The sequence below is a fragment of the Pan paniscus genome, chromosome 8 (assembly GCF_029289425.2).
Source record: "Pan paniscus chromosome 8, NHGRI_mPanPan1-v2.0_pri, whole genome shotgun sequence".
Taxonomy (NCBI): domain Eukaryota; kingdom Metazoa; phylum Chordata; class Mammalia; order Primates; family Hominidae; genus Pan; species Pan paniscus.
In genome coordinates, this window is record NC_073257.2 from 36741320 (window position 1) to 36764662 (window position 23343).

General features: G+C 36.7%; 1 protein-coding gene across 4 annotated transcripts in view; it reads left to right on the forward strand.

The window, feature by feature from the left end:
* The first annotated feature begins 297 nt into the window (after positions 1 to 297).
* KIAA1217 (KIAA1217 ortholog) overlaps positions 298 to 23343 on the forward strand; it is a 508152-nt gene continuing 485106 nt past the window's right edge. Inside the window, exon 1 of one of the 4 annotated variants that reach the window (XM_063607293.1) lies at positions 298 to 1000. In XM_063607293.1, coding sequence (XP_063463363.1) covers positions 790 to 1000 — 211 coding nt within the window. In that variant the 5' untranslated portion in view covers positions 298 to 789. The remainder of the gene's footprint in view (positions 1001 to 23343) is intronic. The other 3 variants (XM_034930120.3, XM_034930117.3, XM_034930116.3) reach the window with 3 other exon arrangements.

The following is a 23343-nucleotide window of genomic DNA, read 5'->3' on the forward strand; positions in this document are numbered from 1 at the left end:
CTCTCTCTGATGCACACACATATGCACATACACACATACATACACATCCCATAACACATCACACAGACACACAATTGCCCATTTTATCAGTTAGTCGGTACCCTATGGCAGCCCAAAGAGGTTGGAAATTACATTCTTCTGTTTTCTTACTTTGTCATGGTGCTGTGCCTGTTCTGTAAACAGCAGGAGAAGTAATTATGTAAGGTGGGCATTCGTTTCACGGTCACCTCTTGGAATATACTCTAGGAATGTGCTAAAGCAAGGAAATATTTGCTTGAACTAATGCCTGGAAACTGAACGTGGTATGCACTTCATAATAATATCAACCACACATCTGGCTCATTTTTATGTATTGTACCTGAGTGGGTGGGGTAATATTTACATTATTTTTCCCCTTCTAGGCTGTCTGGTGTGTAGTCTGTGCATGCAAGGGAGTATCGTGCGTGTGAGTGTGTGTGTGTGTGTGCGTTTCATATTCCCTATTGCAGCATCTGCCGTTTGCTCTGAATTGGAGCATTTACCATTGCAGAACTGTCACCGGCATCTTAGAAACACAGATTTACATTCCACAGGTCCTGTAAATGGGCTACGGGGCTGCATGATGCCTTGTGTTTAAAAGAGATCCAAAGGGCAGCCCAGCACTTTCCGTCCAGCTGCACTTCATACTGTAACTGTGTCCGTTGAAAAGTGAAGCTCAAAGGATTTTTTAGAATCTGCTGCCCCAGCAGGTAACATTCTGGAGTTTTGTTGTTGTTTTTTTTTTCTTGTTGTTTTTTTCTGCCATTTAAAATGTCCAAACCCTCTCGCTTGGCTAGACCTTTCTTCTCTAATGCAGCTTCTAAGCTGCCATCAGCTAGGCGAGATGATTTGAACAGCAAACAGAAAAAAAACAGCTTAGGTGAGAAGATTTTGAGAACTGGGAGTGAAGGAAATTTGGTCAAACAGCAGCAGGTGCAAACGGCGGCAACTCCTGCACAGCGGAAAGCTACACCACACAAAGGTAATGTTTGAAATCCACTGCTTTTGTGAACGTTTGCTTAGAAACTTCCTGCTTAACAATACTGACCGGTAACTTCAATGAATGAGACTTTCATGGCTTCAAAACTTATCCATTTGATTGAATGTGAAATTTTCTAAAATCCTGGAGTGTGTTGCTAAAAATAACCAATAATTATTAGGAAGATGGAGGTGATAGAACTTTCTGTCATTAATTAATGAATGAGATAAGAAATGCTGATTGTTTTCACTTGTCTTCCAGAATAACAGATTTTATTCTTGGTCGTGTTTTGTAGTCTTTCATAATCCAATCATATTCAAAGTTTCTTACCCTTTATCTATATGAATAGAAACAAAAAAAAAGAAGGAAATTGCTCTAAAACCTCATCATTAACCAGCAATGGAAGTGTTGCATGCTTAATTGTTTAGTCTCTTTTAAAAATGAATTGTATCTGAAAATACTAACGTATGGTTCCTTGAAAAGCGTGATTAAAATTCCTGCTAGTGTTGCTACCTGGAGCATTTAAATTAGCCTTCTCAGGTGAATGTTGGAATGTTTCACCTAGCAAGAGTATTGGTGGATATTTGCCCAGGAATTGAGAAATGTAGTAACTTAAGCTATCTGTTATTTTAGCGTATATAATCACAGAGGGCAATGAAATCATAGCTGCTAAAAATATAATAGTAATTTCCCCCATTGTACCAAGAACTACATATTAAATCACTAAGCAGCATTTATAATACTTATTTTAATAGAGTTTTAGTTCTCTACTACAAATGTAATATTTGGCCCTGTGATTTTATAGTAAGATAAAAAATTGTTTTAATATTCTCATTCTTATAACTGGGAGTTTTTATTTTCTAAAAAGTCTATTTTATAATTTTAAACCTGACCTCTTCTCCATTAAAAACTATGACAAACAAATACGCAATGATACACTTTTGTGCCCTGTACTATTTCGAAGATGTAAGTATCTGTCTGGAAAATTTTAAGTTTTCCCTTAGTTTTATTATTATTGTTTCATCCACTGTGATCAATGACATGCTTGTATAAAAAACAGAGACCAAAATGCTTCATAAAAGGCACATGCAATGAACACTAGAAGACCTTAGAAGTACTGACAGAAGTGGCTGAATAGAATGAATTTTGGCTGCATGAAAGAAAAACTTTCTTTTCTGTTAGACTATGTATAAAGACATGAAAAATTCTTAGAAAAGGAATGTCAACTACCTCAACCTAAAGAGCGTCCAAACATTTATACAGAGTATATCCTTTTTTAAACAAACAATCCGAGGCTCAGTGCTTATTCCAAAGATTTATTCAAAATGCTGACCTTTTCATGGCGACCTGTGAGATCATTTTTAAATAGACTTAGTGGGTGAAAATAATTTTATTTGATAAAAGGTCTGGGTTGGGATTAGTTCAAAGTCATTTAAAACCAAGAGTGAGTATTAAAGTCCAAGATCAATATAAATAAGACATACTTTTGTAAATAAATAAATAAATAAATAAACTGGAGGTAAATTATAAAATAATGAGTTGGGGGATTTTTTGAGTTTCTCTGAGAGGAAAAGGAAGTATTCTATGACAAGACATTTTGATACTGGCAGCAGGACTGGATTATTTTTGAAAGACATCATCATCACGCATATTTGTTTTTATTCTTTAATCAGTATTTTTAAAATCCAACACATTGTATCATATAGCACCAATAGAAACCTTTAATAGTTGGCAAATCGGACTATGAGTCTCTTTCTAAGATAGCTCTGTTGCATTAGGCTTTCACGGAACGTGGTTGTCGTAAGATCAAGAAATCCAATAATAGCCACACCATCTGAGATTTATGTTGAATTGATATGGTGTTTTTGTCCTCCTCACTAAGATTTTTGTGTTAGTTCTTTAGAATGTTTATTTCATTTGGTCCACAAGGTTTAGCTTAATCTTGACGTAGCTTATCACGTGTCAGGTTTTATTTCTTTCTTGTGTAATTTGTTAAATGAGGGCACCCTGATACATTTCTGACTTTTTTTTTAAGTGTGTCTCCCATTTAGTGTATTTCTTAGACTAGTGTAGTGACCCTTCCTTTCACCTCTTTTCCATGCTCCCCTCTCCGCTTCTTAAATTTTCTCTTCCGTACTTTTATTTGGGTATTAAAATATTGATAATAGTTATGCTTGGTTATCATAATTAGTTTTCCATCATCCATCTATAGGCTAATTCTAAAAGTTGAAAATCAGTACAGTGTGTAACTAATATGACCTCATAAATCCTTTCATTACTAAGCTGAAAAGTGTGCTAAATCATTTTCTCTTACAGTTTTAAAGTCTTTAGTCTTCTGTCCTCAGCATCTCTATCCTCCAAAGGACTGTATGGTCATGGTTATAGTCATAGAACGCCCCTTTTTTTCTAGATGCTTTTCTCTGCATTCCTCAGTTCTTCTGCCCTGCTCTTTCCTGCCTGATTTCTAGAACTCCTGAACAGGTATCTCTTACTTTCTTTTATTATTTTGTGAAAGCACATTCCCAATAAGCTTAAGGAAAACTAAATGACAGGTAAACTTTCTAAATCTTTGCATGTCCAAAAAACATCTTTATTTTATTTTCACATTTCAATGATACTTTGGACAGGCATAGATTTTTAGACCAAAAATAATTTTTTCCTCATAATGTTAAAGGCCTTTCTCCATTGTCTTTTGAGATCTAGAAGTGTTGATGAGAAGTCCTGTGTTGTTCAAAGATTCAGTTTCCTTTGTAGGTGATTTTTCTCTCTCTCTCTCTCGAAGCTTTAAGGATCTCCTTCTTTATCCTTGATGTTCTGAAATTTCACTGAAGTATTTAAAAGTATAGGTGTTTTATTCATTCATTTTTGGCTTGATGGGCTCTTTCAATTTGAGGAATAATGGCCTTCGGTTCTGAGTATTCTTTCCTATCAATTATTTGATAATTTCTTTCTCCGTATTTGCTCTAGTTCTCTCTTTATGGACCTCCTAGGAGTTGGCTCTTGAATCTACCCCACCAATTTTTCTGATACTCATCTTTCCCTTATATTTTTAAGCTTTTATCTCTTGAGTTTTTCTAGGAGATTTTCTTAATCTTATATTCCAACTCTTCTGCTATCTAGTTTTGATCATCGTCATATTTTTAATTTCCAAGAAGCTTTTAAAATTCTGATTATTTGGGGACCAAAACACATGGCATTATTTTCTGTATATAAGCAATATATTTGTGTGCTTCATTTACCTAATGTACTTATCTTTGCCTGTTCCAATCTGATGGCACCATATACCCATGTTTCATGATGAGGGTAACCATATCAGTGTGATACTGGTGTGTTTTTATTCTGAACCAATGGTCTCAATTGATCCCTAGAACAGAAGAGCCTGGCAATCAATAATCCTTAGGACAACAGCCTTGAAACTCATGTTCACCTATGGAGAATTTTTTCATGATACAAACCCACCAAATGGAAAGTGAATGTTGAAGTGTATGTGTTGATATATGTCAATAATTTTATTCAGGATGAGGATATGAGCCAATATCTTAGAATGTGGCATTTCTTCCTGGGCTTTCTGGTTCCTCTGACCTTAAATTGTTTTGTCCTGATCTTATTTACTTATTTATTTATTTATTTTATTTATGTTTAACTTTTAACTGTTCTAAAGAACAACTTTCTTTAGAAGAGGATATAAATACTGACTTCAACCTTGGTTTGAAAAATAGCTTCCATCTCTTATATATTTGTGATGATGATGATGATGACGACGACGATGATACCTAACCTCTACTGGGCTCTTCCTATGTGGCCAGCACACTTCTAAGCACATTATAAATACACTGACTCATATAGTCCTCACAACAATCCTGTGTCATAGTCCTATTGCTATTCCTATTTTGCTGATAAGGAAACAGACAGAGAGTGTATTAGTCCATTCTCACACTGCTGTAAAGAACTACCTGAGATTTATAAAGAAAAGAGATTTAATTGACTCAGTTCTGCATGGCTGAGGAGGCCTCAGGAAACTTACAGTCATGGCGGAAGACAAAGGAGAAACAAGCACATCTTACCATGGTGAAGCAGGAGAAAAAGAGAGAGCGAAGGAGGAAGTGCCACACTTTTAAACCATCAAATCTCATGAGAATTCACTCACTATCACAAGAAAAACAAGGGAGAAATCCGCCCCCATGATTCAGTCACCTCCCACCATGCACTTCCCCTGACACATGGGAATTACAATCTGACAAAAGATTTGGATGGGAACATAGAGCCAAACCATATCACAGAGTTTTGAGTTATTTTCCCAAGATGATGCAGACAATAAGAAGTAGAGCCGGAATTCTAATTCCAGTGGTTTTGAGCCTTGTACTTGCACATTTCACCGTGATGCTAGACCACCTTTCTACACAAAAAAGCAATTCACTCATCAGATAAGTTAATAAAATGAGTTAACACTTTGTGATTGGTTAGCTAGTTCCTGAAAAAATCTTTCTGGTGGCACTCTGCAATTCAGAATAAGCTCTTCTGTTTTCAGCATTTGTATTTGTTGCCCAGGATTATTGTATCTCAAACAAAACAAAGAAGTGGGAAAGGATGAGAACAAATTTCAGAGTTAATAAATGCATCACAAAACTGTAAATGCTATTCTAATATTGAAATAAATTAAAGGATACATTGTCTATAGGGCCTTGCTGTCCTAATATGTATACTTATCCCTGCAGACATGAGTATACACACACACAAACACACACATGCATGCACACACAGCATACAATTCAAGAAAGGCTCTTCCATCACACATGACCTGGTGGTCCTAGTACAAGCCTGCAGGCCAAAAATCACTCAAGTCTAATTCTCTTCTGACACAGGCTCCCTCTGTGGCCTTGAGCAAGGCAATTATCCTTCTGGATTGAATTTCGTCAACCATTAAAGAATAATAATATGTGGTTTATGGGGAGAAGTAGTGGTGAGGATTAATGACTTAGTTAATGTGTGTCCAGTGTTCTCAAGAGCTCATATCCTGCATGAATACTCTAAGTCAAGCACAATGGGGTCTCTATTTACATACCTACAATTGCTATAGAGAATAAAATCTTACTCTGTTGCAAATACTATGCATGTACCCATACCAGGAAAACTCTATTATCAGCCCCTGGTTGATTGCATACCTTGCCTTATTCTTTATGTTTAAGGAGTAAACTTACATGCATCTTCTTTTCTATAGCACATGTAGATTGAGATCACCTTTAGATACCTGGAGCTCAACATTGTCCACCTCTATATTAATACTTGGAGAACAAAAAGTGTGTCCTCTTGCTAGTGGCACTCAAATTTATTCTGGACCCTGCTGATGACTGTAGTTATCTTAGACCAGTGCACAGTGAAGTAGCCTGAAGGCAGTCATGGCTGTGGATAGGCAATGTCTTGAAAAGGTGCACTCAGTGTATGGCTTTTTCCTAATAATAAGGAGCAAGCTGATAATACCAGTCAATGGATATCATCCATTGATAGGACTTATACTTTTTCTAGTATTTTCCAGAAGCAGCAATGGATTTATATTGATTATGTGCCTTTCTTTGTCTGACTGCCTTTAGGACCAATTCCACTCATTTGTTGAGAAGATCAGAGGTCAAGGGTACAGTATGTAATCAACAGAGCACTGGCAACTTATGCTCACAGTTATTAAATTCATAGTTTTGGCTCATTACTGAGACCAGTTCGTCCAGATCCATGTATTACATATCTATATGGGTCATTACATTTCTCCTCATACTTTTGCTACAATTTGCATAGCTTACTCTGAGTAGCCACTGTACAAATGAAAAGTAAACATACTTAATTTGCTTAAGAGTATTTAATGGCAACTTTTCTCCAATTAAATATAGTATGAGCTATGACTGTGTGAATATGAAAAATTACACTTACTTCTAGAGTTTTCCATTTCTTGACTAATCTTATTTAAAATTTTCGCCCAGGTTGGGCACGGTGGCTCACGCCTTTAATCCCAGCACTTTGGGAGGCCAAGGCGGGTGGATTACTTGAAGTCAGGAGTTTGAGATCAGCCTGGCCAAAATGGTAAACCCTGCCTCTACTAAAAATAAAAAAATTAGCCAGGCGTGGTGGCAGCCGCCTGTAATCCCAGCTACCTGGGAGGGTGTGGCAGGAAAATTGTTTGAATCTGGGAGGCAGAGGTTGCAGTGAGCCGAGATCATACCCCTGCACCCGAGCCTGGGTGACAGAGCAAGACTCTGTCTCAAAAAAAATATATATATATATATATTGGCCGGGCGCAGTGGCTCACGCCTGTCATCCCAGCACTTTGGGCGGCCAAGGCGGGTGGATCACGAGGTCAGGGGTTCGAGACCAGCCTGACCAACATGGTGAAACCCCATCTCTACTAAAAATACAAAAATTAGCTGGGTGTGGTGGCAGGCACCTGTAATTCCAGCTACTCAGGTGGCTGAGGCAGGAGAATTGCTTGAACCTGGGAGGCGGAGGTTGCAGTGAGCCGAGATTGCGCCACTGCACTCCAGCCTGGGCGACAGAGTGATACTCTGTCTCAAAAAAAAAAAAAAAAAAAAAAAATTATCCCACCTACTAATGAATGAGAAGTAATAAATATAAGTAATTCTTCTTACCGTACTTTATTTTCTTCCTAGATTCTGTTGAAATTCAGTATGTCAGGAAAGGAGTATACAGTCACCTCTTAAAGTTAATCTGGGGTTTTCTCTGAGCTGATCTGTAGTTTTGGTTACCCTGGCATAGCCTGCTTAGGGTAGAGAGATCAATAACTCAAAAATGTGATGAAAAACTAAATGCACTTGCATTAGAGAAGCATGAATCACTGTGGAAAAGAGAATTAACAGTCTCCGAGTTTTACAGTGGCATAGAAACCTAAAGATCATATAAATTATCTCTTTTTTTAACTCTATTTATTTATTTATTTTTATTGTTATACTTTAAGTTCTGGGGTACATGTGCAGAACATACAGTTTTGTTACATAGGTATAGACATGCCATGGTGATTTGCTGCACCCATCAACCTGTCACTTACATTAGGTATTTCTACATTAGGAGAACATCTGGTGTTTGGTTTTCGGTTCTTGTGATAGTTTGCTGAGAATGATGGTTTCCAGCTTCATCCATGTCCCTGCAAAGGACATGAACTCATCCTTTTTTATGGCTGCATAGTATCTCATGGTGTATATGTGCCACATTTTCTTTATCCAGTCTATCATTGATGGACATTTGGGTTGGTTCCAAGTCTTTGCTATTCTAAATAGTGCTGCAGTAAACATACGTGTGCATGTGTCTTTATAGTAGAATGATTTATAATCATTTGGGTTTATACCCGGTAATGGGATTGCTGGGTCAAATGGTATTTCTGGTTCTAGATCCTTGAGGAATCGCCACACTGTCTTCCAAAGTGGTTGAACTAATTTACACTCCCACCAACAGTATAAAAGCATTCCTATTTCTCCACTTCCTCTCCAGCATCTGTTGTTTCCTGACTTTTTAATAATCACCATTCTAACTGGCATGAGATGGTATCTCATTGCGGTTTTGATTTGCATTTCTCTAATGACCAGTGGTGATGAGCATTTTTACACATGTTCGTTGGCTGCATAAATGTCTTCTTTTGAGAAATGTCTGTTCATATCCTTTGCCCACTTTTTGATGGGGTTGTTTGTTTTTTCTTGCAAATTTGTTTAAGTTCTTTGTAGATTCTGGATATTAGCCCTTTGTCAGATGGATACATTGCAAAAATTTTCTCCCATTCTGTAGGTTGCCTGTTCACTCTGATGATAGTTTCTTTTGCTGTGCAGAAGCTCTTTAATTTAATTAGATCCCATTTGTCAATTTTGGCTTTTGTTGCCATTGCTTCTGGTGTTTTAGTCATGAAGTCTTTGCCCATGCGTATGTCCTGAATGGTATTGCCTAGGTTTTCTTCTAGGATTTTTATGGTTTTAGGTCTTACATTTAAGCCTTTAATCCATCTTGAGTTGATTTTTTATAAGGTGTAGGGAAGGGGTCCAGTTTCAGTTTTCTGCGTATGGCTAGCCAGTTTTCCCAACACCATTTATTAAATAGGAAATCTTTTTCCCATTGCTTGTTTGTGTCAGGTTTGTCAAAGATCAGATGGTTGTAGATGTGTGGTGTTATTTCTTAGGCTCTGTTCTATTCCATTGGCTTATGTATCTGTTTTGGTACCAGTACCATGCTGTTTTGGTTACTGTAGCCTTGTAGTATAATTTGAAGTAAATTATCTCTCTTAAAATATCTAAGGAAAAAGTCAGAGTTAGTTGTTTTGGTCAAGACTAGAGGTACACTAGTTTGAATCAATGTCTTCTAACTCAATGCTTTTTTTCCTTCTATGTATCCTCAGCAGAAAAAGCAAAAACTGCTAGAACACCTCCAGGTTTCCCTTCAAATGTCCACTTCTTAACATGGTTTCTTTTTTTTTTATTTATTTCACTTATTTTGGGGGAACAGTTAGTGTTTGGTTGCATGGAAAAGTTCTTTAGTGGTGATTTCTGAGATTTTGGTACACTGATCACCTAAGCAATGTACACTCTACCCAATGTGTAGTCTTCTATCCCTCACCCAACTCATACCCTTCCCCCTGAGTTCCCAAAGTCCATTATATCATTCTTACGCCTTTGCGTCCTCATAGCTTAGCTCCTGCTTACAAGTGAGAACATATGATGTTTGATTTTCCATTCCTGAGTTACTTCACTTAAAACAATGGTCTCCAATTCCATCCAGGTTGCTGCAAATGACATTATTTCATGCCTTTTTATGGCTGAGTAGTATTCCACATTTTCTTTATCCACTCATTGGTTGATGGGCATTTAGGCTGGTTCCACATTTTTGCAATTGTGAATTGTGCTGCTATAAACATCCATGTGCAAGTGTCTTTTTCATATAATTACTTCTTTTCCTCTGGGTAGATACCCAGTAATAGGATTGCTAGATCAAACGATAGTTCTTCTTTTAGTTACCTAAGGAATTTCTATGTTTTCCATAGAGATTCCACTATAAACATATTTCCTTATTTAAGGAATCTCTATGTTTTCCATAGTGGTTGTGCTAGTTTACATTCCCACCAGCAGTGTCAAAGTTTTCCCTTTTAACCACATCAACGCCAACATCTGTTATTTCTTTATTTTTAAATTGTGGCCATTCTTACAGGAGTAAGGTGGTTTCTCATTGTGGTTTTGATTTGCATTTCCCTGATAGTGATGTTGAACATTTTTCATGCGTTTGTTGGTTATTTGTATATCTTCTTTTGAGAATTGTCTATTCATGTCCTTTGCCCACTTTTTGGTGGGATTATTTGTTTTGTTCTTGCTGATTTGTTTGAGTTCCTTGTAGATTCTGGATATCAGTCCTTTTTCAAATGCATACTTTGCAAAAATTTTCTCCTACTCTGTGTGTTGTCTGTTCACTCTGCTGATTATTTCTTTTGCTGTGCAGAAGCTTTTTAGTTTAATTAGGTCCCATTTATTTATCTTTGTTTTTGTTGCATTTACTTTTTGATTCTTGGTCATGAACTCTACCTAAGCCAATTGGCATGGCTTCTTATTAACCTCTGATATATTGTGTCTCTCGTGCTCTGTTACCTGCACTCCTATTTTCTGGTGCTACTTGCGTACTCCAAGTTCAAGAAGAGTGTGCATTGAGCAGGCAATGGTTGTGCCGATTCTTTATTGGATTTTATCTATGTAACTAAGTTATAATCAGGGATCCTTTAATGCTGATAACATGTGAGCAGTATCTCTTATTATGTTTATAAGACACAGGTTTGTTTTTGGTGGCTTATCTCTAATGGATCTGATAAAGAAACTTTCCTTATCTCAATAACGTTAAAAAATCACAAAATGATTTTCTGTTTCTGCTTTAACTAGAGTGGAAACTAACAAGCTCTATTTTTATAAATATTTTCCTAAAATCTGTACTAGTCAGTACCTTCCAAACTTTAGATCAATGTCCCAGGGAAATATTTTCTTTGTAAAGAACTTAAGAGATTATATAGAATCACAAATTATAGTTTTAGCCAACTCCAGTAGAATATTTTGCTATCTAAACTACTTTTTCATTTAATTTCCTTGTATTCAGTTCTTGGTGCATATATTGCTTCCAACTTTTAGTTTTCAAGTCTAATGAGCCACTTTACATTTAAAATACTTCTATTATATTACATTCATTTAAGCAATTGGAACTTGGCCATTTGAAAAATAACCAGAATTAGTATAGATGAAAGGGTCTGTGATTACCTTTTTATTTGGGGCTATGTCTCCCAAGCAAATAAATCATTTTCTTATATTGTTATATGCTATATATGTTCTTAAGGGTAGTTTTATCAATCTTGGCTATTTAGGAGCAAATTATCACGAGCCTCTCTAGCTATCAATCTGCCTATTAGATTACCCATCTCTTCTATAATCACATAATACCAACCTTCCTAGCTTATGGCCACATATGGGTAGGAGAGGCATCTGAGAATTTGAAAATCTAGACAAAAGAAGAACCTTCTTCCTGGTGACAGTGCTATAGCAAGTTAACTATTATGGTTTCTTAAGTTAAAAATCTTTAGAGTTTTAAGGCAGACCACAAAGTCTGCCTGCATGGTTTTCTCCTTTTGTTTTGTAACAGGAGAAAATTCAGTTGAATTCAGTGCAATTTTGTTCCCCGTGTTTCCAAAATATACAATTCCATTACTAAAATAACCTAGAGGAAACTATAAGTAAGTAAAGAATCCCTTCTTATATACCATAAACATTGGTTAAATATATCTCTCAGGAACACAGATAACTTTTGTTATATTTTGTATTTCTGGGTAATTCATATTTATAAATATGATGCACAAGTTAGACTTTAACAGACATTCATGGTTTAAACACAATTATTTAGACTGTAGAATATTATGCTTGTGTCTGACAGCTTATCATATGCGTTATGAATATATATATAGCATTATGCTGGTATATTACATTTTTAACATACTCATTAGTTTGGAGCTAATAAACTTAAGTAGTTCCATTTTCAATATATGTAGGATATACATTAGTTAGACTTTTCTTGAGCCAATGTTTTAATATTTTACCCTGTTGATTAGGTTGTTTTCTGAAACTATGATTCCTACAATGCCTTTGCCCACTCAAAAAAAAAAAAGAAAGAAAGAAAGAAAGAAAAAAACCTATTTAACCATCTCCTATGTGTCTGGCATTGTGCTAAATACTGGAAAGTTAAAAATAAGTAAAACATTGTTCTTGCCCTGAGGAGTATTATACAGCGATAGAAATAACCAGGTTATCTGGATATCTAAATGGAATTTTCTGAATAGATTTATATACAAAATGGCATGAATGCACAGAAGAACAGGCCATTTCCCCCAGGTAATATGAGTTCACCAGGTAGAATGAGAAAGGAAGCATCATAATAGACCATGTTGGTTGCATTTAGGAAATAGCAAAGTAGACCTGTGTGGCTGGTGAGGGAAACATGGAGAGAGGAAGAGACTGAAATAATTTCAAGGGAAAAAAAAAGTTTGTTCATGTTTCTCTTCCATCAGTGAACATTTATTAGGCTAAGTGTCAGGCATTATTCTAGTATCTAACCAAGATGAAGGCCATGAGAGATGAAGGCTGTGGTTCCACGGGGTTTAACTGTGGGCTCTATGACAAAAATTAAGGCAAAGTGATGGAGAGTAATGAGAAACAGGGAAGGAGCAGGTTTTGGTAATTGAGAAAATCAAGTTTTCTTTGTGACGTTAATGTGGCACAGCTATAAGCATTCAAGAGGAGATGCCAGATAGGAAGTTGAATACGTGGATCTAGCGATCAGGGCAGGACAGAAGCTACAGACATAAATAATGTGAATCACCAGTATATGAGTGCTATTTAAAGCCATGGGATTGGATGAACACCTAGGGAGATGGAGGGGGATAGAAAAGAGAATGTGGCCCATCTCTGAGGACAGAAAGTAGCCCAGGACCCTGGGATATTCCAAGATTTGAGCTTCAAAGCAGGAGCAAAGATAGAATGAAAGTATTAAGCCTTGTGTGCACTAACTTGAGAACTTTCTTTTAAAACTCCAGGCCAGGGTATTCTACGCATTTCCTCCCAACAGAAACAAATTCATGCCTGCCCCTTCTGCAATTGCAAACAAATACAGTCATACATTACTCAATTACGAGGATATGTTATGAGAAATATGTCATTAGGCAATTTCATCATTGTGCAAACATCATAGAGTACACTTAAATAAACCTAGTTGGCATAGCCTACTACACACCTAGGCTATATGGTATAGCCTACTGCTCATAGGCTATAAACCTGTACAGCAGATTACTGTACTGAATACTATGGACAATTGTAACACAACGGTAAGTATCTGTACATCTAAACATAGAAAAGGTACAGGAAAAAATACAGTATTATAATCTAATGGGACTCCTGTTGTATATGTGATTTGTCATTAACCAAAATTTTGTTATGCAGCACATGACTATACTCCAAATAAGAATTTTCTTAGACGCTGGGCATGGTGGCTCATACCTATAATCCTAGCATTTTGGGAAGCCGAGGCAAGCAGATTGCTTAAGCTCAGGAGTTGGAGACCATCCCACGGAACATGGCAAAACCCTGTCTCTACAAAAAAGAAAAAAAATTGCCAGGCATGGTGGCATGCACCTGTACTTTCAGCTACTCGGGAAGCTGAGGTGGGAGGATTGCTTGATCCCAGGAAGTTGAGGCTGCAGTCAGCTGAGAGGGTGCCACTGCACTTCATCCTGGGCAACAGAGTGAGACCCTGTCTCAAAAAATAAAAAGAAAAAGAATTTTCTTGGAAATTTATATTTAAAATGATGGAAGTCTTATAATCTAGTCTATAATGTCTTGTTTAATATTAGACTATGTTTAACTAAATTACCATCAGAATTAAAATGTTTCCTACCATGTTTAATTTATAGCTTCAAGTATCCACAAATATTTCTCACACATTGCTAAGGGGACCCCTACTCCTCCTGAAGAAGAAAGACTCAGCCATGGGGAGCCATTTAGAGGCATTCAGCATCCTTCCATTCTTACTTGTAATTTCAGATTTGCATCACATAATTATTTTATATGGTTTGTTAGTATTTGTGTGGCTTCCTTCCTCTCTCCTTGAGAATGGAGTTTTCTGGTTTTGATGATGAAGTTCTTTCTAAGAAGGTGAGGGCTTATTTGCTACTTCAATTTCTGGCACAATGTAAAGTCATTTTTTTTTCCGATAAAACTTCTATTTACATTTTTAGAGATTTGTGAAGAAGCATCTTCAGTATTTAAATACAACACACTAGGAAAATCTCAAATCTATTCTATTTGTGCCCTACTTATTAAAGTTATTTCACAAAATTTTTTGATAGCTATAAATAGAAGAATCATCAACAAATAATAACAGGAGCTGTACATAATAGATGTTCAGAGAATGCCCTTGCAGAAGGCTAAAGCTAAAAAAACTAAATTAAAAAAAAATACCCCAAATGTCTTTTATAATGCCTGGTTGTTCTGGCAGAAAGTAAAGAAATTCCTCTGAGGCAAAAGCAAAAAAAAAGCTCCAATGCAAAGGACTAAGTGAAAGTTGGAGCCATCATTTGCTTTAGTGGCCTCTCTCAATCCCCTGTTGCCTAGAGGAGTTTAAAAGACACATTCACTGACAATAAGGAAATCTTGAGTCCAAAGAATAGTGGTAACACAATTAAATTGGGTGTAGTTCCAGATGCTTGGGGGTCTGAGATGGGAGGATCGCTTGAGCCTGGGAGATGGAGGTTACGGTGAGCCAAGATCGCGCCACTCCACTTCAGCCTGGGTGACAGAGGGAGGCCTCATCTCAAAAAAACAAACAAAAAGACACAAAACCAGCGTTGACACCATCAGGGATGAAGAAAAAGCGTACCCGCTTTGCAGTGGGAGACCTTGGAGAAAACTCTTGGCTCACCCTCGAGTCTGGGTGGAGAAGAAAAAAAGAAAGGACTGTACTAAGAACGTCTAACCTCAGGTCTAACGTTATATTATCATACGACAGGAAAAAAAAATCCAAAAGCCAAAAATGGTATTTAATTTTTCCAGTTTGACCATGTACCCAGCTACCTGGAGGCAGAAAATGAAAATCCTATTGGAAAGAAAGCACTTTGTATGCAGCCATCTAAGAATTCCAACAGATGAAGGTCCGAAAACATGAGTTCCCAATAGAAATTTCACTGAATACATAAGGAAACAAATGACCATGAGTAAGAGGCAGGAAGGGAAAAGAACCCCGCTGAATCTGATCTACATAAACTCCCAATATTAGAACTATCAGATACAGAATATAAAATAAATGTATTATATTTTGAAAGAACAGATTCTAGAAATATTGAACTGTGGTATTTTAAAAATAGATCTTCTAGAAATGAAAAAGGTAATAATTAAAGGTTGTATTTAATTACATAATTATAATTAAAATTCAGAGTAAATACAATGAAGAGAAAACTGACAAAATAGAAGGTATACTTTAAAAAACAATTTTGGCTGGGCTTGGTGGCTCACACCTGTAATCCTAACAGAATACCAGCCTGGGTAACGTAGGAAGACCCCATCTCTACAAAAAAAAAATTAAATTAGCTAAGCATCATGGCACACACCTGTAGTCCCAGCTACTCAGGAGGCTGAGGTGAGAGGATTGCTTGAGTCCAGGAGGTGGAGGCTGCAGTGAACCATGATCTTGCCACTGCACTCCAGCCTGGGTGACAGAGCAAGATCCTGTGTCAAAAAAATAAAAAATAAATAAAATGTATTATGGCAACATAACACGTGATCTAGCCTCTTAACACATTTTTAAGTATACAATACAATATTATTAACTATAGACACAACATGTACAGCAGATCTAGAAAATTCATTCATCTTGCATAACTGAAATGTTATACTCGTTACATAGTAACTCGCCATTTGTCTCTCCCCTCAATCCCAAGCAACCAGAATTCTACTCTGTTTCATGAGCTTGACCATTTTAGATATCTCATATAAGTGGAATCATATGGTATTCTTCCTTCTGTGACTACCTTATTTCACTTAGCATAATGTCCTCAAGTTTCATCCATGTCGTGGCACATTACAGGTGATATCTCATTGTGGTTTTGGTTGGAATGTCCCTGATGATTAGTGATGCTGACCATCTTTTAATATTTTAATATACCTACTGGATATTTGTATGTCTTCTTCGGAGTCGTGTCTATTCAAATTCTTAGCCCATTTTTAATCAGATTATTAGGTTTTTTTTGCTATTAAACCGTAGGTGTTCCTTACCTACTTTGGAAAATCCCTTCCCAGCTATATGGGATTCACACATATTTTCTCCCATTCCACAGGCTGCCTTTTCACTCCATTAACAGCCTCCTTTGCTGTGCAGAAGCCTTTTAGTTTGATGTAGTCCCACTTGTCTATTTTTGTTTTCGTTACCTGTGCTTTTGTTGTCATTTCCATTAAATCATTGCTGAGGCCAATGTCATGAATCTTTCCCCGTTTTCTTCTGGGAAATTTATAGTTTCAGGTCTTATGTTTAAATTATTGATTCATTTTGAGTTGACATTTTTGTACAGTGTACGTTAAGGGTCCAATTTCATTTTGCATGTGGCTATCTAATTTTGCCAACACCATTTGTTGAAGAGATGGTCCCTTCCCCATTGTGTACCTTAGTACCTTTGTTGAAGATCAGCTAATTGTGTATGCATGGGTTCATTTCTGGGCTTTCAGTTCTGTACCATTTGTCTATATGTCTGTCTTTATGCCAGCACCATTCTGTTTTAATTACTGTAGATTTTTAATATATTTTGAAATCAGGAAGTATGATGCCTCCAGCTTTGTTCTTTCTTCTGAAAATATTTTGGCTATTTAGGATCCTTCATGATTCCATGTGAATTATAGAGTTGTATCTTCTACTTCTGTAAAAAATTTCATTGGAATTTTGATGAGGATTGCATTGAATCTGTAGATTACTGGGCAGTATGAACACTTTAACAATATTAAGTCTTCCTATTTGTTAACATGGAATAAATTTTCCATTTATTTGTGTCTTCTTTAATTTCTTTCATTAATGTCTTTAATTTTCAGTGTGCAAATCCTTCACCTTTTAAGTTTATTCTTAAGTATTTTATTCTTTTGGATGCTATTGTAAATGGGATAAATTTTGTAATTTCCTTTTGCAGTAGTTTGTTAGTGTATAGAAACACAACTTATTTTCATATGTTGATTTTATACCCTGCAGCTTTACTAAATTCACTTATTAGTTTACCTTTTTTTTCTTAAAGTTTTTAGGATTTTCTAAGGGTGTGTTAGGTCACGTCATCTGCAGAGGAGGATAACTTTACTTTTCCCTTTATGATTTAGATGCCTTTTTTTCTTGCCTAATTGCTCTGGCTAGAACTTCCATTACTTTATTGAATAGAAGTAGTAAGAGTGATCATTCTTGTCTTCCTCCTGATCTTAGAAGAAAAGTTTTCAAGTTTTCACCATTGAGTATGATGTTAGCCATGAGCTTGTCATATATGGCCTTTATTATGTTGAGGTAATTTTCCTCTACTTCTAGTTTGCTGAGAGTTTTTATCATGAAGGTTTCAATTTTATAATTACGTTTTCTGCATCTATTGAGATGAGCATGTGATTTTTAGCCTTCATTCTGCTGATGTGGTGTATCACATTAATTTATTTTTGTATGCTCCACCATCCTTGCACCCTAGGGATAAATTTCACTTGGTCATGGTGTGTGATCCTTTTAGTGTGGTGTTGAATTCAGTTCGCTAGTATTTTGTCGAGGGTTGTTTTATCTATGTTCATCAATAATATGGGCCCGCAATTTTCTTTCCTTGTAGTGTTCTTATGTGGCTTTGGTATGAAGATAATGCTGGTCTCATAAAATGAGTTTGGAAATGTTCTCACTTCCTCAGTTTTTTGGAAGTGTTTGAGGGGGTTAGAATTAATTCTTTTTTAAATTTTTGGTTGAATTTACCAGTGAACCATCTGGTCCTGAGCTTTTGTTAAGAGGTTTTTGATTACTAATTCAATTTCCTTACTAGTTATGTCTATGCCAGTTTTTTGTTTGTTTGTTTGTTTGTTTTTGAGACGGAGTCTCGCTCTGTCACCCAGGCTGAAGTGCAGTGGCGTGATCTTGGCTCACTGCAAGCTCTGCCTTTCGGGTTCACGCCATTGTCCTGCCTCAGCCTCCCAAGTAACTGGGACTACAGGCACCCGCCACTGCACCCAGGTAATTTTTTGTATTTTTAGTAGAGATGGGGTTTCACCATGGTCTCGATCTCCTGACCTCGCAATCCGCCCACCTCGGCCTCCCAAAGTATTGGGATTACAGGCGTGAGCCACTGCGCCTGGCCTCTATGCCAGTTTTCTATTACTTCATCACCCAGTCTTGGTAAGCTGTATGTTTCTAGGAATGTATCCATTTCATCTAGGTTATCCAATTTGTTGGCATACAGTAGTCTCTTACAATCTATTCATAGTAGTCTCTTATGATCCTTTTTTCCTGTGGCAGCAGGTGTAAGTAATGACTCCTTTTTTATTTCTGATTGTCTTTGAGTCTTCTCTTTTTCTTCTTAGTCTAGCTAAAGGTGTGTCAATTTTGTTTTTTGCTTCGAAAACTAATTCTTAATCTCATTGATTTTTTTTCCGATTGTTTTGCTATTCTCTGTTCTATTTATTTCTGTTCTAATCTTTATTTTCTTCTTTCTGCCAACTTTTAGACTTAGTTTCTTCTTAATGTAGGCATTTATCCCTATAAATTTCTCTCTTAGCAGTTTTTGCTGCATTCCATAATTTTGGTGTATTGTATTTTCATTTTTGTTGGTTGCAAGATATTTTCTGATTTCCCTTCTGGTTTTTTCTTTTACTCACTGGTTGTTCAAAAGCATGTAGTTTAATTTCTACATATTTGTGAATTTTCAAATTTTTCTTCTGCTATGGATTTCTAGTTTCATTTCATTATGGTTGGAAAAGACAGTCTTCCTAAATTTACTAAGACTTGGCCAAACACAGTGGATCATACCTGCAGTCCTACTGCTTTAGGAGGCCAAGGTGGAAGGATTACATGAGGCCAGTAGTTCAATACTAGCCTAGGCAACATAGCAAGACCCTGTTTCTACAAAAAAAATTTTTTTAATGAGATGTGCGTGGTGACACAAGCCTGTAGTCCTAGATACTTGGGAGGCTGAGGCAGGAGGATTATTTGAGCCCCAGAGTTCAAGTTTATAGTGAGCTATGATGGCACTCCACATCTTTGGTGTCACAAGGATGTCACAGCCTTGTCACAGCTTCGGTGAGAGAGTGAAATCCTGTTTTAAAAAAAACAAATATACTGACCTTTGTTTTGTGACCTAACGTGATCTCTCCTGAAGAATATTTTATTTGTACTAGAGAAGAATGTGTATTCTACTGCTATTGTTCTGTATAAGTATTTGGTTCATTTGTTGTAAAAGGTTGCTCAAATTCACTGTATCTTTGTAGATTTTCTGTCTGGTTGTTCTATTACTATTGCCATTTTGACAATCATTTTCTGTATGTCTTATGGTTCATTTGTCCCTCTTTTCCTCTCTTACTGTCTTTCTTGTGTTTTCTTGATTTTTAAAAAATTAATATGTTTTGATTCCATTCTATTTTTCTTGTGTGTATTTTTCTTCTGTAGGTATTTTCTTTGTGGTTACCATGAGGTTTACATAAAATATTTAACATTGTAACAGTCTGTTTTAAGCTGATAGCAACCTTACTTCAATCACACATAAGACCTCTACACTTTTACTTCTTCTCCCCTCACAATTTATATTATGGATGTCACAATTTTTATCTATTTATATTGTATATCCATTAACATATTTTCAGTTATAGTAATTTTAATAGTTTTATATTTTAACTTTCATGCTTCAAATACAATGATTTAACCACTGATGTTACAGTAATAACAGTATTCTCTATTTGACTATATATTTACCTTTACCAGTGATTTTTCTACTTTCTTATGATAATGTGTTACTGTTTAGTGTCCTTTGTTATAAGTTGGAGAACTCTTTAGTATTTCTTGTAAGGCAGGTAAGCGGTGATAAACTCTCAGCTCTGTATGTCCTGAAAAGTCTTTATCTCTTCTACATTTTTGAAGAACAGTTTTGCCCAGCATAATCTTCTTAGTTGGCAGCATATTTTCTTTTAGCACTTTGAATATATCATCCCACTCCCTTCTGAATTGCAAGTATTCTGCTGAAAAACCCATTGAAAATCTTCTCAAAGCTCCCTTGTATGTGACAAGTTTCTTTTCTCTTCCCGCTTTCAAAATTCTTTTTCTCTGACTTTTGACCATTTGATTATAATGTGCTTTTGTGTATATTTATTTGGGTTTATCTTATTGAGAGTCCTCTGGATTTCCTGGATCTGGATGTCATTTACTTCCTCACATTTGAGAAGCTTTCAACCATTATTCATTTGAATAAGCTTTCCGATTCTTTCTCCTTCATCTTTATCTGGAACCTCCATGATGCTCATAGTGTATACTTGACTGGATAATTTCAGATGACTTGGCTTTGACTTTACTGATTCTTCTGCTTGCTCTTATCTGCTGTCAAATACCAACCTAATGAATTTTTTAGTTTAGTTAATGTATTCTTTTTTTATTATTATTATACTTTAAGCTTTAGGGTACATGTGCACAACGTGCGGGTTTGTTACATCTGTATACATGTGCCATGTTGGTGTGCTGCACCCATTAACTCGTCATTTAGCATTAGGTATATCTCCTAATGCTATCCCTCCCCCCTCCCCCCACCCCACAACCATCCCCGGTGTGTGATGTTCCCCTTCCTATGTCCATGTGTTCTCATTGTTCAATTTCCACCTATGAGTGAGAACATGCAGTGTTTGGTTTTTGGTCCTTGAGATAGTTTGCTCAGAATGATGGTTTCCAGCTTCATCCATGTCCCTACAAAGGACATGAATTCATCATTTTTTATGGCTGCATAGTATTCCATGGTGTATATGTGCCACATTTTCTTAATCCAGTCTATCATTGTTGGACATTTGGGTTGGTTCCAAGTCTTTGCTATTGTGAATAGTGCCGCAATAAACATACGTGTGCATGTGTCTTTATAGCAGCATGATTTATAAGCCTTTGGGTATATACCCAGTAATGGGATGGCTGGGTCAAATGGTATTTCTAGTTCTAGATCCCTGAGGAATCGCCACACTGACTTCCACAATGGTTGAACTAGTTTATGGTCCCACCAACAGTGTAAAAGTGTTCCTATTTCTCCACATCCTCTCCAGCACCTGTTGTTTCCTGACTTTTTAATGACCACCATTCTAATTGGTGTGAGATGGTATCTCATTGTGGTTTTGATTTGCATTTCTCTGATGGCCAGTGATGATGAGCATTTTTTCATGTGTTTTTTGGCTGCATAAATATCTTCTTCTGAGAAGTGTCTGTTCATATCCTTTGCCCACTTTTCGATGGGGTTGTTTGTTTTTTTCTTGTAAGTTTGTTCACTGTAGATTCTGGATATTAGCCCTGTGTCAGATGAGTAGGTTGCAAAAATTTTCTCCCATTCTGTAGGTTGCCTGTTCACTCTGATGGTGGTTTCTTTTGCTGTGCAGAAGCTCTTTAGTTTAATGAGATCCCATTTGTCAATTTTGGCTTTTGTTGCCATTGCTTTTGGTGTTTTAGACATGAAGTCCTTCCCCAAGCCTATGTCCTGAATGGTATTGCCTAGGTTTTCTTCTACGGTTTTTATGGTTTTAGGTCTAACATGTAAGTTTTTAATCCATGTTGAATTAATTTTTGTATAAGGTGTAAGGAAGGGATCGAGTTTCAGTTTTCTGCATATGGCTAGCCAGTTTTCCCAACACCCTTTATTAAATAGGGAATCCTTTCCCCATTTCTTCTTTTTGTCAGGTTTGTCAAAGATCAGATACTTGTAGATGTGTGGTATTATTTCTGAGGGCTCTGTTCTGTTCCATCGGTCTATATCCCTGTTTTGGTACCAGTACCATGCTGTTTTGGTTACTGTAGCCTTGTAGTATAGTTTGAAGTCAGGTAGTGTGATGCCTCCAGCTTTGTTCTTTTGGCTTAGGATTGACTTGGCAATGCGGGCTCTTTTTTGGTTCCATATGAACTTTAAAGTAGTTTTTTTCCAATTCTGTGAAGAAAGTCATTGGTAGCTTGATGGGGATGGCACTGAATCTATAAATTACCTTGGGCAGTATGGCCATTTTCACGATATTGATTCTTCCTACCCATGAGCATGGAATGTTCTTCCATTGGTTTGTATCCTCTTTTATTTCATTGAGCAGTGGTTTGTAGTTCTCCTTGAAGAAGTCCTTCACATCCCTTGTAAGTTGGATTCCTAGGTATTCTATTCCCTTTGAAGCAATTGTGAATGGGAGTTCACTCATGATTTGGCTCTCTGTTTGTCTGTTATTGGTGTATAAGAATGCTTGTGATTTTTGCACATTGATTTTGTATCCTGAGAATTTGCTGAAGTTGCTTATCAGCTTAAGGAGATTTTGGGCTGAGACGATGGGGTTTTCTAGATATACAATCATGTCATCTGCAAACAGGGAGAATTTGACTTCCTCTTTTCCTAATTGAATGCCCTTTATTCCCTTCTCCTGCCTGATTGCCCTGGCCAGAACTTCCAACACTATGTTGAATAGGAGTGGTGAGAGAGGGCATCCCTGTCTTATGCCAGTTTTCAAAGGGAGTGCTTCTAGTTTTTCTCCATTCAGTATGATATTGGCTGTGGGTTTGTCATAGATAGCTCTTATTATTTTGAGGTACATCCCATCAATACCTAATTTATTGAGAGTTTTTAGCATGAGGGTTGTTGAATTTTGTCAAAGGCCTCTTCTGCCTCTGTTGAGATAATCATGTGGTTTTTGTCTTTGGTTCTGTTTATATGCTGGATTACGTTTATTGATTTGCATATGTTGAACCAGCCTTGCATCCCAGGAATGAAGCCCACTTGATCATGGTGGATAAGCTTTTTGATGTGTTGCTGGATTCGGTTTGCCAGTATTATATTGAGGATTTTTGCGTCAATGTTCATTAAGGATATTGGTCTAAAACTCTCTTTTTTTGTTGTGTCTCCGCCTGGCTTTGGTATCAGGATGATGCTGGCCTCATAAAATGAGTTAGGGAAGATTCCCTCTTTTTCTATTGATTGGAATAGTTTCAGAAGGAATGGTACCAGCTCCTCCTTGTACCTCTGGTAGAATTTGGCTGTGAATCCATCTGGTCCTGGACTTTTTTTGGTTGGTAAGCTCTTAATTATTGCCTCAATTTCA